Below are 16,244 nucleotides of genomic sequence, written 5' to 3'. Positions count from 1 at the left end.
AAATTGTTTGAGAGTAAAAGTTTTCTATACGGCATGGCCTACTTAGCCGATATTTTTGGTCATATTAACATTGTTAATCGTGGCATTCAAGGAGCAGGTGTGACAATAACAATAGATGCAGCTGAAAAGCTGAAAGCGTTTTTAGCCAAGTTGCCGGTTTGGAAACGCAGATTGGAAGCAGGTAATTACGCTAACTTTCCAATGTTAGAAGATCTTATCTTGATGGATGAAACTCAAAGAGAATGTCTCATACCCTGCAAGTCTCATATCAACGTTATTTTAATTTAGAACACCTGCCGACGAACGAAGTTGAAACATGGATTCGAAATCCTTTTCTTTTTGACTTGAACAACATTAGCGATGACGATTTCAGTAAAGATGACCCAATTGATTTGAGATCAAAAAAGTTATTACTTATTACGCATTGAATTTCATTCAAAAACTGTGGAAGAATTTTGTTGCTCACAACTGCAAAGGTACCCATTCTTGGCAAAGCAAGCGATTATTGTTTTGTTATCATTCATAACCACTTACCTTTGCGAGGCCTTGTGGATAAGAACTTCAGCTGCATGGAAACATGGACCCAAGAATGGAACGAGCTGCCACATATCCCTCCCCAGTTTTCAGTTATGCCAGCACTCTCCATCCCTCCTGGAGCAGACCTCTCAAGAAAGGCATGGGTCACATTGAACAGGATCAGATGTGACGTTGGCTGTACTGGAGCTAATTTGTTTAGGTGGGGGTTGCATAATTCGCCGATATGTGTCTGCGGAGCGGTAGAACAAACAATGCAACACATACTCCACGAATGTCCCATCTTACGACCCCCAAGTGGAATCACTGGTATTCGACAACTGGACCCAACTACCGTATCTTGGCTGCACGAGGAGGCATTGCCAATCTAAGCTACTGCAAGTCAAACGAGAGAAGAAGAACCTTTGCGAGGCAGGATTCTCAGCTCTTGTTACAATAAAAACTAAACATCGAAATCGCCTGGACCTTGAAGATGACATGCGTATTGCACTATCAAAAACTCAACCACAGTTCAGTCGTTTAGTTCAGGAAAGACAACATCAACCCTCTCATTAAATTCGCTACATTGAAAAAGTTTCAGCATGACACTTTGGGGTCACCTTAATATGCAAATCCTGCTGATATTTCTTGAACAATTCATTCATTTTCTTATTTAAGCAAATGTTTTAACCTGATATTTGCCGCAGGAGTCATAGCGGCAATGCAATATGACGCAGTAGGCCTACAGTAGTTGAGAAGCATAATTAAATCAATAGCACCGGTATGTTAATTGAGTTTCAGGCAAAATTTAGGTAGGGGAAGGTATGGACTGATGAGCCACTTTTTCACATTAAAAGCTATAGTTGGTTAACTAATCACTCTATGATGACGAAACTTCCACACAACATAGTGTGATCACTTCAGTATATTGTGTAAAAAATTCAACCACATATAATTATAGGATCAACAAAAATATTTGACGACATTGACGGTGATCAGAGTGGTTCAAGGGTGCAAACGCGTTTGGACCTTTGAACCACCGGGTATGGACCCTTGAACCACTCTGATAAGTGTGACCTTAAATATGTTTAGAGCAAACTTTTATGATATAATAAATACACTGTCAAATGCGTACACTGCTAACAGTTTGCAGAAATAGATTAAGCAATATTAAACTGCGAAAAGTCTGTTCAAAACTTTTTAATGTCAACTGTTTGTTTTGTCTTTCCTGCAAGTGGTGGGGGAAGGACAAAAACAATTGATAAGGCATCACCAACTTCGCTAGTCACTTTATAATACTTTACACTTCACTTACAATACATAATAATTTCTAAAATAAAAAATAAATGAAACATGTTTATTGTCCCTTAATTAGGCATTGTGCTAACCCATGAACTATGTGGTTCAAGGGACAACACTTTTGGTGGATCATCGGTCAGAACTGTTGGTGACAAAGTTCCATCTTGGCTTTACTTAATTAGAATGAAGTAAAGTCTAAATGAACTGTACTAAATCCTGCACTATATAGCCCATTACAATTTCTGAATTTTATATCACGATGCTAGCTGTATTTAACTTTCTGTAAAACTCTAAACGCTATTGAGAAATTTTACTAAAACACCTCAAAAGCACACCCCACCCTCTAACTTGCAAAATTTAAAAAGATTCTATCCAGAACTTTCCAAGAAATATTATTGAACTAAATGCAACTTATTTAGTTGATAAAAAATCTACTATAAGGTTTTATTCGAATTTGGAAGGGGGTGGTTCATGGGTCAGGTATGGTCATGGGTCCATACCTTCCCCTAGGGGTCCGCAGAATTAATAATTTGTCTAAAGGGGTCCGTGAAAACCAAAAGGTTGGGAACCACTGGTGTAAAACTTATCAATTGTGAAAAAACTGTCAACATTGTATTGTGGTTCATGCTTAGTGATCATTTTCATGAATTTGTAACAGATGTGGTTAAGCTAACATTCTGTATACATAGACAAAGCACTACTGTTGCTTCTCAAAAGGGTTTCTTTATTGATTACCCAGCATACAAGTCGATGTCATCAGATAGCCGAGCATAGACAAAGCACTACTGTTGCTTCTCAAAAGGTTTTCTTTATTGATTATAGATCTTTTATGCAAGAAAATATTCATACGCCGGAGTGCTGCCAGGCGCATGTCACGCCAAGTTGTGTCAATTTAAAAGGAACGAATATTGCCAAGCTAGATCTTTTATGCAAGAAAATATTCATACGCCGGAGTGCTGCCAGGCGCATTGGAAATGAATTAATAAAACTTGAAACAGTTGAATTATGCTAAACAGTAGAATTATGGAATTATGAAAACGTTGGACTGCCGAATATTGGCTAGTGACGAATATAAGACAGCAGTCGGTACAAATTTGTTGCAAATTTTTTGCAGTTTATTTACAATGGTAACATCACCATGCTTCCAAGCACTAATGCAATATCTTAGATTGCTTTTAATGAGTGAATGATAGAGAGAAATCTAGTTCGTGGAGTTTAAGTAAGGTTTAATCTTGCTGATTATTTCGAAATTTGTCGCACTTTTTGTAGCAAGTGAATCATATGAGATTTCCATGACAAATTTTCATTCAGTAAAACACCTAGAAAACTAACAGTGTTGAAGACGTTCAATGGGTTGATTATAAACACAAAACAGATAAAGTATGGGTGAAGTTTTGTTTTTGTTTTGTTTATCTTTATCCTGCATTGCGGGAAAGCGGACTTGAGCGCTATGCATCGGTGTACGCCTTCCGACGTACACCTGACCCACGCTGCAGCCGACGGCAATGTCTGTTTCCGGTTGTCTACTCTACTTATGACTTAAATTTGGTACTACCTATTACTCGAAATCGATCACTGGGTAGAGGCAATTATCGTAAAGTTTCTTGCCCAGAGAAACAACAGCAAGTGCGGGTGGCTGGAGTCGAACATGCAGGCTCTCGACTGCGAGCCCAACGCGCTAACCACTCGGCCACGGCTGTATTATTATTATTATTGCTAAATAAAATGTGCTTAGTTTTATTTACATTTAACGACAGCCTCTTTGCTGCTAGCCAGTTGGTTACCTTTAACATTTCCATATTGGCAAGTCTATAAAGCTCGCTAATATTGTTACCACATAAAAACAAATTGGAGTTATCAGCAAACATTACAGATTCAGAGTGTTGTAAGCTTTATATATATCGAAAACAGTAAAGGTTCTAGTATTAAACCCTGCGGGACTCCGATCAACTATGAGTTACGAGATCGACGAATAGTTAATTTTGGTGTGCTATATTGAGCTTCATCTTTTTGTTTTTGCATGGCAACAAAAGAAAAAATTAAAATCAAACGACAATGTATGAACTAAATTAAAAAATAAATGATGAAAATGCGTCACTGGTGTGAGAAATGTTTTCACTTGTTTTCACGGAGCCTTTTTACCTTTTTGAAAGTGAAATAAAATCACAATGGAACCGAGATTCGTTGTCAAGGCGTCAGTATGCCTCTTTGCTGTGCCGCTCTCTCGAAACTCTCTTGTGATGAACAGAAAAAAGTTTTCGAAACAAATGCCTCAGTGTGGCTTCATGAACATGTGTTGTTTGATGGTTTTTCATTGTGACTGTGTGTCAGGAAGACTGGAGTAGCGGACAGCAACTGCCTAATGTAGCGCATACTTGCACATGCATCTCTGTTCGTACAAATCCAGCTTTTGGGTAGGCCACATTGTACCATTATTTCAAAGAGGTCATTGCTATTACTTAGCCTACAATCTTGTTTTTTAAGTTCTAATGTTCTGCCTTTGCTCACTAGTAGCCTGCACTTTGCTTGCTTTCAGTTTCTTTTTAATAATCGTAAAATCCGTTTCCATGTGCGGAAATAACATATACGTATACTAATTACGGTATATAGGCTACACAACGGTATATGCAATATCAATATGAGAATATAAATGAAGGGACTCATGCATACAACAAACAGAAAACAGCAAAAAACTACGTACAACAGTTGTTTAATGAAACTAAATATAAAAGTGTAATTTTTAATTATCTGCAACAAACTCTTTTTGAATTTATAGATCAATGACTTGATACCGTATGACAAGAATCAACTTTTGTCTCTATTTTTTTGTTTATTATGCAATAACAATATGGATAAGAACAATGCAGTAACACCACAGTGACCACTCAATCAAATATGACATCATATCAAGATAATGTCAAATTTGTGCCTTCTTCGCCGAAACTTCCATCTATTTCATCCAGCAGCTTAAATGGAGGAAGCTCGTCTAAAAGGTATTGATTGTGAGACCATGTTTTTTGATAAGACATCAAGTGTCTTCACCATGTGTTTGACTTTCTACTTTAATCTGAAATTAAATTAACTACATCATGATCAACTACAAATTCAAAGCTGCCACTGAACAATGGACATTGCTGTGATGTCAGTTTTTATATTAACAACACTTTTCAAAATGGGAACTGTGTTCCGAAAGCTAGTGCAATTTGCTATTACAACAGCGAACTTGCAGCATCAGGCTGAAACAGGTCATTAATATCTACATTAGGAAGCAAGCAACAATCACGCTCCTAAAAGTGGAACTCAATCTATTGCATTTTTCAAAACTTTAAACATTGATTGTTCAATTTGTTTTTGTAACGTAGTCGGCATCTATTCCTCAAGCAATACAAATCAACCTAACACATTTTTAAAATTCAATAGGTTATTTTTTTAGACTTATACAACTTTAATCCAGAATTGAAATTATAAAACACTTTTACCATCAATTTATTTTTTATGATATATTGACATACACAGGAAGGATCAAAGCTTGTCTCAATGGATGGGCCCACTGAGGCGGAAAGTTGATTATGCAATAAATTACAGTGGCCAACCGCATGTAGAAGACATTGAAGAACTAACGAAAGAACTTGTTCGCTTAATTATCCCTATGCTTCAGCCTAATACAGACAAACAGGTAAGAAAGGTAAAGGTTGAAAGTTGCAACTAATTTACTCTTGATTTTGCAAACTAGAAAACGAACATAAGTGAAATGTGTGGAGTTAGTTCAGTTTATTTTATTCTGCTGGCGAATAAACAATCTTAGTTTTTGTTTTTTAGGCATGGCTTGATTTGATTGATGTTTTTATGCTCGTGCAACCATTCAGTTATTTCCTGAAGTCTCCTACCTTGCGGCACTACGTTGAACGTTTATGTGCTTGCTATGCTTCAAATACAGAGAAGTTATTTGATGTGCCTATTATGGATTGCATGGCTAATGTAAGAATTTTCTGTTTGCCTTTTATAATTTTATTTAATTTTTAACAGACATTTTTCTGATCAGTTTATTGGATAGAATAGTAAAACGTTTGGTAACAACTATATTTAGTTATGTTAAATAACGCTATGGATATAATATTCCTCCGGAATCAATTGTTATTCGTAACTGAATGTCATTAAAAAATTTTAACCTCATAGGTGTAGGCAGAACTGAGAACTGTACGGTATTGTGTTGCATGAGCTTCAATAGATAAAACGGAAATGTGAAGACTTTGTTTGTGTCTTTTAGCCTTACACCTATTAGACCGAGAGCCTACGACAGAAGATTTCACCCCATAAGGTACAAAAGGTTTGACCCCTTGAAGTTACTGGGGTCAACCATGTCACTCACAAAAAGTATGGAAGATTGACCGCGCCGGGTGGATCTGGTCCCTAGAGCCCCCTAAAAAGCCCAAAAAGGGGGTTAATTTCACCCCATAAGGTACATGGACCAAACTTGGTGAATACGAAGTTCTATGTCAGGACATCACAAAAATATCAAATCTAACAATATTTTTGAGTGGAAAGGTGATGTAAGACCCCCCCGAAAGTGACCCCCCGGGGGGTTAATTTCACCCCATAAGGTACATGGACCAAAGTTGGTCAAAACGAAGTCTTATGTCAGGACATCACAAAAATATCAAATCTAACAATATTTTCGGGTGGAAAGGTGATGTAAGATGCCTTCAAAGTGACTTCCCTTAATGTGACCCCCTCGGAAGGTTTATTTCACCCCATAAAGTACATAGACCAAACTTGGTCAAAATGAAGTCTTATGTCTGGACATCACAAAAATATCAAATCTAACAATATTTTCGGGTGGAAAGGTGATGTAAGATGACTTCAAAGTGACTTCCAATAATGTGACCCCCTCGGAAGGTTTATTTCACCCCATAAAGTACATGGACCAAACTTGGTCAAAACGAAGTCTTATGTCAGGACATCACAAAAATATCAAATCTAACAATAGTTTTGGAAGGAAAGATGATGTAAGACTCCCCCAAAGTGACCCCCCAGGGGGTTAATTGCACACCATAAGGTAGGCTACATGGACTAAAGTAGGTTAAATCGAAGTCTTATTTCAAGGCATAACAAAAATATCAAATCTAACAATATTTTTGGGTGGAAAGGTGATGTAAGATGTCATCAAAGTAACCCCCAGAGGGTTTATTTCATCATAGAGTACATGGACCAAACGTGGTCCAAACGAAGTCTTATAGGTCCTAGGACACCACAAAATATCAAATCTAACAATACTCTCAGTTGGGAAGATGATAAAAGACCTACCCAAAAGTGAATCTCCTCCTATAGTTTAATTTACTTCATTCCTTACTCGAACCAACCTTGGTGTAACGGAAGTGCTATGCCAGGACAGTACCAATGGATTAAATCGAAAAATATTTTTATATAGGTTTTGGTGAAATACATTCACAAGCTGTCCCATGATGCATGAAATGGAACTATAGCCTACTTTACAAAAAGTTTTTGTATAAATCATATTCAGTCAATCGAAAAAAGGCAACAGGACATAACAATACATGGCTTTGTAACACCAAAAACAGAAAGTACATAAGAAGCATATAGGCTACAGTCATGGGCGCCGATCGCTCTCTAAGATTGGTGGGGACATTTACTAGGAAAGAAAGGGCAGACGAGCGAAGCGAGCTGAAATATTGGGGTCTGTTCAACAAACAAACAAATAGGCCTACAGTAGATAGGCTACAAGTCTAATGCAATGTATTTTAATTGTCTGTGTCAGCATTGGACAGCAGAAGTCCAAACACTGCAACTCGGCAACGAGTCTCCGGCGAATTAAAAACGAAGTCCTTGGTTGATCCTTGGCTTGTAATGAAGGTTGATCAAATTCAAAACTTTATTGTGCACATAGCAGACCATTGCATGATTTGGCCGTTTCTGTGTCATGGTAGATCGTAACAAAGTTTTAATACGTCGCAAAGTTGAAAATGAGCGTTCAGCTGAACACGAGCGGGCTGGTGATATGAGCAAAAGTTCCACTTGCGGAAACATTTGCCGAACAGCGGATGGTATCTTCTTGAATATCATTCGAAAATCTTGTGCAAGGGACTCTGTGTCAAAGAACTGAAGATAATCGTCTACCAAATGTGATTGTAGCTTTCCACTAAAGAGTGATTCTTGTAGAATTTTGTAGTGCTCAAGATCGGTCGACTTGAAATAGTCAGTAAGATTTTGCTGCGAGCTGTCAATGACTGCAAAATACTCTGACCGATCGATCTTGAAGTTTAGGAGGTTAACCATGGCCATGTCCATACTGAAGACGATTTGGAACGTGACAAGTCTTTTAAAAATTGGGTAGGGTAAGAGTTTTTTCGATTGAAAAAAAGCTGCCTGCCAGCCTTCCAACTGCTGATTTTCCTATATACATTTTTTTGCCAAACCGGTAAAGACATTTCAGCAGCTCTTAACCTCAATGTAATAATAACTGAAAAAATAGCTTTTTTCTTATACAAAGGTAACACAAGCTACACTTACTGCACTACATGCTTGTACGACTCTTTCAAAGTAATTCTAAAACTCTGCACTGTGTGGTAACCAAATTAAATACAATTTGCGAGTTACACCAGGGTTTCTCTGCTTAATAAAACATTTCTACTACGGTTGGGGCTTCCTCGCATAAAACAAAAATGTTGTCCCCTCCTTTCAATATATTTTAAACGTTTGACTGGTAAAATTGTGACATTCGGGTAATATTTTCCCTTTTACGTTACAAAAATAATGTAAAAAGATGATGGGGACATGTAAAAAGATGGTGGGGACATGTCCCCACTGTCCTATAGGGATCGGCGCCGTGGCTACAGTAGCCAGAAAATTGATCCAAGATCTTGATACGACCACTAAATGTTGACTTAATAGAACAACTGACTATCCAAATAAGACGAAAAAAGTGAAAGCGACAGCAGTGACAATGAAGAATAAAGAAACGACCGTTTACATTTACACAAACAATCTCTGTTTATGAATGAACAGTTACAATAACTGATTAGAGACATGAAGCAAATGGCATTAAACAAAAATTTACTACATTGGGTTTATTGGGTTATTTATTGTAGCAGCTGGAAAATGTTCATTACTGCCGGAATTAACGTTCCAAATAATTCACTTCGAAACGTTTTGATTTGGATAGTCAGTTGTTCGATTAATTCAACATTTAGTGGTCGTATCAAGATCTTCGATCAATTTTCTGGCTACTGTAGCCTATATGCTTCTCATGTACTTTCTGTTTTTGGTGTTACAAAGCCATGTATTGTCATGTCCTGTTGCCTTTTTTCGATTGACTGAACATGATTTATACAAAAACTTTTTGTAAAGTAGGCTATAGTTCCATTTCATGCATCATGCGACAGCTTGTGAATGTATTTCACCAAAACCTAAATAAAAATATTTTTAGATTTAATCCATTGGTAGCCTACTGTCCTGGCATAGCACTTCCGTTACACCAAGGTTGGTTCAAGTAAGGGATGAAGTAAATTAAATTATAGGAGGAGATTCACTTTTGGGTAGGTCTTTTATCATCTTCCCAACTGAGAGTATTGTTAGATTTGATATTTTGTGGTGTCCTATAAGACTTCGTTTTGACCACGTTTGGTCCATGTACTCTATGGTGAAATAAACCCTCTTAGGGTTACTTTGATGACATCTTACATCACCTTTCCACCCGAAAATATTGTTAGATTTGATATTTTTGTTATGCCTTGAAATAAGACTTCGATTTAACCTACTTTAGTCCATGTAGCCTACCTTATGGGGTGCAATTAATCCCCTGGGGGGTCACTTTAGGGGAGTCTTACATCATCTTTCCTTCCAAAACTATTGTTAGATTTGATATTTTTGTGATGTCCTGACACAAGACTTCGTTTTGACCAAGTTTGGTCCATGTACCTTATGGGGTGAAATAAACGTTCCGAGGGGGTCACATTAAGGGAAGTCACTTTGAAGGCATCTTACATCACCTTTCCACCCGAAAATATTGTTAGATTTGATATTTTTGTGATGTCCTGACATAAGACTTCGTTTTGACCAACTTTGGTCCATGTACCTTATGGGGTGAAATTAACCCCCCGGGGGGTCACTTTCGGGGGGGTCTTACATCCCCTTTCCACTCGAAAATATTGTTAGATTTGATATTTTTGTGATGTCCTGACATAGAACTTCGTTTTCACCAAGTTTGGTCCATGTACCTTATGGGGTGAAATTAACCCCCTTTTTGGGCTTTTTAGGGGGCTCTAGGGACCAGATCCACCCGGCGCGGTCAATCTTCCATACTTTTTGTGAGTGACATAGTTGACCCCAGTAACTTCAAGGGGTCAAACCTTTTGTACCTTATGGGGTGAAATCTTCTGTCGTAGGCTCCCAGACTATATTGGGTGAAGACTTAGATTATGCAGACAAAGAGGCAAGGAAGCAAATTTTTGTCTCCACCTTCTGGCATGCCATAAAGTGTCTTGCTAAATACACAGCTACACTGAGCTACATGTTCTTTTGCGGTGTCGAACTGATGTCCTTTCGACCGCTGTTTCAGGGATCTAACCATCAAAAAATTCAAGCAACATAAATGTGAAGATGTACTCTGAGCACTGTTGCTCCATATTTTCTTCAGAAAAAAAGATGAATAAATTGAATAATAAATGATTAGTGATTATTATTAAATACATGATGTCCTGGGGGGGGGGGGGGGGGGTTGGAAAGCCTTATGTTGGGGGTCGTATGCAAAAAGTGCCTTTGACTAAATACAATTTGAAGATGTGAAGTTTTTTCTTTCCAAGAACTTGAACAAGACTTCAGTTCTGACTAGTGATAACACATACATATTGGTTCTGTCAGACGTCAGAGTATCCATTTAGCAATGAAGCCTTGTTGAACTTTTTGGTAAGATATTAATTCTGTTCTTAAACTGAGTTGAGTTAAAGTTAACAGCAGTTTTAAAATACTCTCCACACACCACTCTTAGCTTTTGATTTTGGGTGATTGGCTTTGACCTTCACTCTTCAGTAACAGTAACGAATTGTACTCACCAATATATATTTTTGTACATACTAAAGGACATTGCAAGTTCTGCTATGTCATAAAAGATTCCCAGGAAAGCTATTGTCCGCAAAAATATAAAGTGCATAAAATAGCTTGTAATATTTGGCTTCAAATATGATTGTAAAATGTGAAGATGTTAACTAGATGCTTTTCGAAGACCAAGATGTTTGAAAAATAATGTTTCCTAATGCATGTAATAAACTGGCCACTTACAATCATCTTATCGATGACTAGTTTACAACAGCCTTCTCTAGCGATGCTATGTCTTGCTGGTATGTACTTTGTCTTATTTTGTTTATTCATTCTAGACCTTTCCTGAGTATATACCAAAATTTCAAGTCCAGTATAGTGGAAAGGAAAGTTTGCAAATGACCTCCAAGATTTGCTTCCCCTGCAGACCAGTTGAACCACCAAAACCAGGTATGAAGTCACTTCTTTGTCAATTTTCTTTCTGTATGTTCTGACATCGCTTATGAAACAATGAAGAGAAGTTTTCACAACGTTTATCCATTTTTCCTTGTCTTGGTAGATGCCGTTTTTTCCTAGCGAGAAAATGTATTGCTGTTAAGAAGCTCATGAATAAAATTACAAGCCGTTTGTAGATACAAGATATTTCAACTTCTAGCTTTGTTTCAACTTTTCAGGCTTTCCAGTAGCTTTTTTAATATTTAATCAAAACATTGTATTGCAGTCACTATAGCCTACCATTTGCTCTGTTTTTAATGCGATTTTTTTTCTCTGGTGCTTTATCATAGTTAGCCTACTTGTATGTTATATCTAAGAGGCTGAAATTTGCATAGTTTTGTCATAAGTGAAAAACTAAAGATAGTCGAATGATGCTGCACATCTCTTGTACTTTAGAAATTTTGTTACACAAGAAAAACTATTTCATGAGTTCACATTGCATCGTTTCTATAATTTAATAGATTGCTTTTGTTTCGAAGTCTGCTCAAGACAGAATACTGCCATGCATATATAGAACATAGAATATACTTGTCTCAGCAGCATAGCCTTATGAACATAGTGGTGAAGTATGGCTATGACTCTGTTGTTGCTTGCGCTTAAGTTTACTGTATTTTTATTGGATTAACAGTTTTGTGTATGTTTGAAAACTCCATTGTTTTGAACTGTCTGATGGCACTGTGTGGCAAGCATAGTCTTATCGCCTTTTCAATTCCACAACTGCTTTTGTTTTTAAAGTAACATGATCCGGTGTGTTTTAACATGCCTTGTTTATGTCAAAGTTGTAAAAACAAACCGTTTGAATGACGTTGATGCGAAAATCAAAGATTGGACCGAACTTAGGTATAAAAGTGCACGTAGCAATTGTCTTTTCAGTGCTTATATGTTCCAATGTTAAAAGTGATGTAATATCCTTGACCCGAACCCGTACAAACGTTTTCTAAAATAGTTTCTATCACTTCTCCGTTGTTTTGAAACCTAGCGATATTGAGTCAATGTGTAAACAATTTATCCTTTCAAGGTTTTGCCACTTTTTCCCGTTCATTAACGTGCTGGTGGGTCCATATCGATTTTTGTAGTTAGTATCTTTTTCGTCCCGGACGCGTTAATGACGAAAAATAAAATGATTGATTGATTGAACTTACATTAGGCTGTGCTTCCACTTCCCTTGTAATGATAGGACAACTAGTCCCTGAACTAACCATTGCCATAATGAAGGCGTTATTTGACCTAGCTTGTGTTTGCGCATTGAAACTTTAAGGTAAAGCGTAACATGTGTAATTATGGCCCTTTAGACACAGTAGTCATCTTTCATAGCTGAGCACGCTGGAGCAAGGAAATAGACTCCATCACAATTATTTCCCTAAGTCACAGACTTTCATGTCAAAGTGTCGTTTTCACTTTTGGTTCGAGATCGATTACCAGAAGTACGGATGCATTCTGCTCAACCCGTTGAGGACTGAGGGAGGGAGTGAGGGTTGTCAATGCCAGGGTGTCCTCCAAAAGTGGGTATGCACATCACCGGCCAAACTTCTTTCGGCTTTTTTACCCATTTCTGTGGCCAAACCATTTTTTACTGCTTGGTACCAGAACAAGCTTGGAAGTAATGGGATTAAGAGGAGGGACCTAGAACACCATCTACGCAAATTGAACCTTAACTGTTTCAACCTTTCCTCTTACCCAGGAATGAAATTTCGATTTCTGGGCCACGCGGCAAGTATTAGTGAAAAATGGTGTCATATAATCACACAGGTGATAACGCAGACTGTATAAGCTGCTTAACAAAACTTACGCCTGATCTTACTGCTGTTTTTAACGCAGTTGTTGCGATTACATTATGCGAGTTTGACACATCGTTGCTTTACGTTAATAATAACTTAAGGTATGTTTTTCTGTATTGGCAGTTCCTAAAAAGCCAGATCTCACCTTTGCCCTACCAGACGGTCGCAATCCATATGATGCCGTTGTCAGAAGAGCTGATGATCCAGCCAAATATTTCCGACCCAAACGATTGACCATGAGTGTGATTGCGTAAGTAGCAATTCGTATATAGGCTACCAGACTCTTTTAGTTGAACCATCGGCATACGAAGAACCATTGAACTATATTTTATGTATATATAAGATAAAATTACTGTATTCCTAAGGAGGACATCGCGTGATGTGGAAAACTTTCGAACTTTGTTTCAATTTAGTTTTTGTTTTGTTTTCTGAAAATATTGTCATAAACTAAACTTAAATACGTTAAATCTGATTGTTACTTGGCTTCGTATGTCTATGGTTCAACAAGACAAACTCTTTACCAAAACTCTACCACTCTTTTAGTTGTTTTGATCACAAGTTTCTAACATAGGCTACTTTGCCGAAAAATGTTGACACTAGTTTGAAACGTTGAGTCACGTTGTTGTAATGTTGTCTGCACAAGTTTTGCTCCGAGGATACAATTTTAACGTTTTGTGCGCAGTGTTATAAAAGCTATAATTATTTTCAAAACTAAATATTTTGTTGTGTAAGAATGCGTAATGAATAAGTATCATTGTATAATTTTTAATCTTAGTAAACAGCTAAACAATATACGTGCTAATACCTTTTGAAGAAGCCGCCTACGGTAGCGAAAGCTTTATCAATAAATTTTACAAGTTAACAAGCTTGACTGATTTTGTTTACTTATGATGTTTAATCTTTCGGTTGCATCCTAAATAAAGGATTCTTGTGTAACTTTTCATCCTCAATAACATCGAGGAACCAGAACAGAGGTTGAGAGACATCAGTATTATTTTCTTACTTTCAATCTTTGGATTTTCGATGACATTGTAACACATAACGTCATAGATGACACAATGCTTGATTAATTTAATTTGTTTTAGTTTCTTTTTTTTATAGTTTCCCTTCTCTCATGGTCCTTGTCAAATTCATTAGATATTTTTTGCAGCGAGAGCATAGGAAATGTTGTGTCAGAAAAAGCCGCGTCAGAGTCCATACGTAAGCACGGTACAAGTGCGGTTGCCACGGCAACAAAGGTGGAATTTCCCGATATGTTCATCAACACATTAGATGAAGAAACAAGGTAAATGTTTTGATTGGTCAAAGTCAACTTTCACTTTCAACCTTATCAATCACTAGTGCTGGGCTGCTGGCCTGGTACCATCAATGAAAGGCTTTCCAGGGCAATCGTTTGAAAACTGTCTGCAAAGCAAAGCATCAAAATTCAGTTGTCCCCATTAAGGAGAGATAACCGATTTTTTTGCAGCGGCTGTCTTCTCTTCTATCGCATCTTCTTTATTCAGTCCGACCTTGTTTGCCTCAGTTTTACCTGTTACGTTTCCGTTTCCTCTTCCTATCCACCTTCAAAGTCAATGACTTTCGAAGAAAAATTCCTTTCTCTCTCTTTAGCACAGGACAGGTCCATACCATCTTACTTCATTTTTCCTTGCAAGTATTGTTCTAAAAATCATAGCTTTAGTCATTATTACCATGTGTGCCATCACAATTTTTACTTCCAGTTCAACTGGAGACTCGGAATTACCAGCGCAAGTCCAGCAAGGCATTGAGCCTTCTAAACCGGAGGAGTTCCATTCCATCACCGGCAAAGAAGCTATCGAGTTATTTCTGAAACACAAACATCTACATAAAGTCAAGTTTATTTATCTCAATGTCGTGGAGAACAGATATTTTCGGTATGTTATCGTAAACTGATACAAGAGCAAACTATTTAGCAAAACAATTCGTAAACTCACATCAGCAGCGTTTGCACTTAACATGTTGCCGAGTTTTCTTCTGACATTGTTTCAACATCTGGCGACGCTGAAACGATGCAAAGAGGCAGTTTTTGCTGACTGAGTGTATTCATCTCTTGTTCTTAGTGGAAATTGTTTTAGTTCCATCATCGTTTCAGACCATACGACTTGATTTCTGTGCCTCGTGATCAAGTCAACAAGGAGCATTACATATTCTCGTCGTTCGGAGTCTTGCACATCTACCCGGACGGTGACCAATCGGAGACTCTGACGTTGGCAGAATGGAACAAACACGCAGTTCTCTGGAATGCCATGACGAAGCTTCCCTTCTTTCGGGACTATCTGAAACGGAAGTTGTTTCGCAGGTCAGTGGGCGCGACGGTTGTTGTACACGCCCAGACTGCAAAGTTCGTCATTTTTACATTGACTTAACGTCTGCAGACGTTAGCCAAGCCTTTCCATTCCAAGGCTGCATTGTACAAATGACAAATTTTGCTGTCCGGGCCAGTCTTTGTTTAAAAAAAAAACGAAAAGTTTTACTTCAAATGTTTTTACTAAGTTATAAGTTTTACTTCAAATCACTTTAGAGTTTTATCTTTGACAAGGTTCGTGCCTTTTCATCACATTGGCCTGAAACTAAAATAATGCCATCTAATTATTTTAGGAATTGAATACAAACAGCTAGTGTGCATAACTGTATGATAGTATACTTACAGTGATGTAAGTCTATAAAACTCCAGAATATCTTTAAGCCGCTGTTTTCAGGTGGTCCGCCACAGTGAAATGGTTGAATTACGTCAAAATGCGTAGGCAGATAGACGCAAGCTTGTTGCATGCCGTGCCAGAGTTCGGTTCTGCGCTTTTGCATATCTTTCGCTTGATTCACGAGCTTTCCGAAATCCAGTTTCTACCTGGAAAACCTTCCGAAATGTATCAGTACACTGTGGTGGAATATGCGGGGGATGCACACAGGTAAGATATGAACATTCTTTATTGTGTGTTGTTTTCTCTTCTTTTATCGAATTAAACGTATGCAGGACGAATAGTATGTTAAAACAAAGACGTCTTGCTTTGTATTGATCGCTTTTAAAAGTATGTTACAGTTGTATTGCAACTTATAGATGTTGTAACTACAGATGTGTATATTTTCACC

At 37.6% G+C, this 16,244-nt stretch overlaps 1 protein-coding gene across 1 annotated transcript in view; it reads left to right on the top strand.

Moving 5' to 3' along the window:
• The first annotated feature begins 4,695 nt into the window (after positions 1-4,695).
• The window catches only part of LOC145776046 (dynein heavy chain domain-containing protein 1-like), a 73,495-nt gene continuing 61,946 nt past the window's right edge, over positions 4,696-16,244 (top strand). Inside the window, exons 1-9 of the mRNA XM_082587453.1 lie at positions 4,696-4,805; positions 5,329-5,488; positions 5,632-5,790; positions 11,202-11,313; positions 13,260-13,386; positions 14,287-14,421; positions 14,858-15,031; positions 15,250-15,456; positions 15,857-16,063. Of these exons, the coding sequence (XP_082443579.1) occupies positions 4,708-4,805; positions 5,329-5,488; positions 5,632-5,790; positions 11,202-11,313; positions 13,260-13,386; positions 14,287-14,421; positions 14,858-15,031; positions 15,250-15,456; positions 15,857-16,063 (1,379 nt within the window). The 5' untranslated portion in view covers positions 4,696-4,707. The remainder of the gene's footprint in view (positions 4,806-5,328; positions 5,489-5,631; positions 5,791-11,201; positions 11,314-13,259; positions 13,387-14,286; positions 14,422-14,857; positions 15,032-15,249; positions 15,457-15,856; positions 16,064-16,244) is intronic.

Source organism: Aplidium turbinatum, chromosome 8 (assembly GCF_918807975.1).
Source record: "Aplidium turbinatum chromosome 8, kaAplTurb1.1, whole genome shotgun sequence".
Classification (NCBI taxonomy): Eukaryota; Metazoa; Chordata; class Ascidiacea; order Aplousobranchia; family Polyclinidae; genus Aplidium; species Aplidium turbinatum.
Note: the sequence above shows the minus strand (reverse complement) of the source record. Positions and strands in the feature narration are given on the sequence as shown.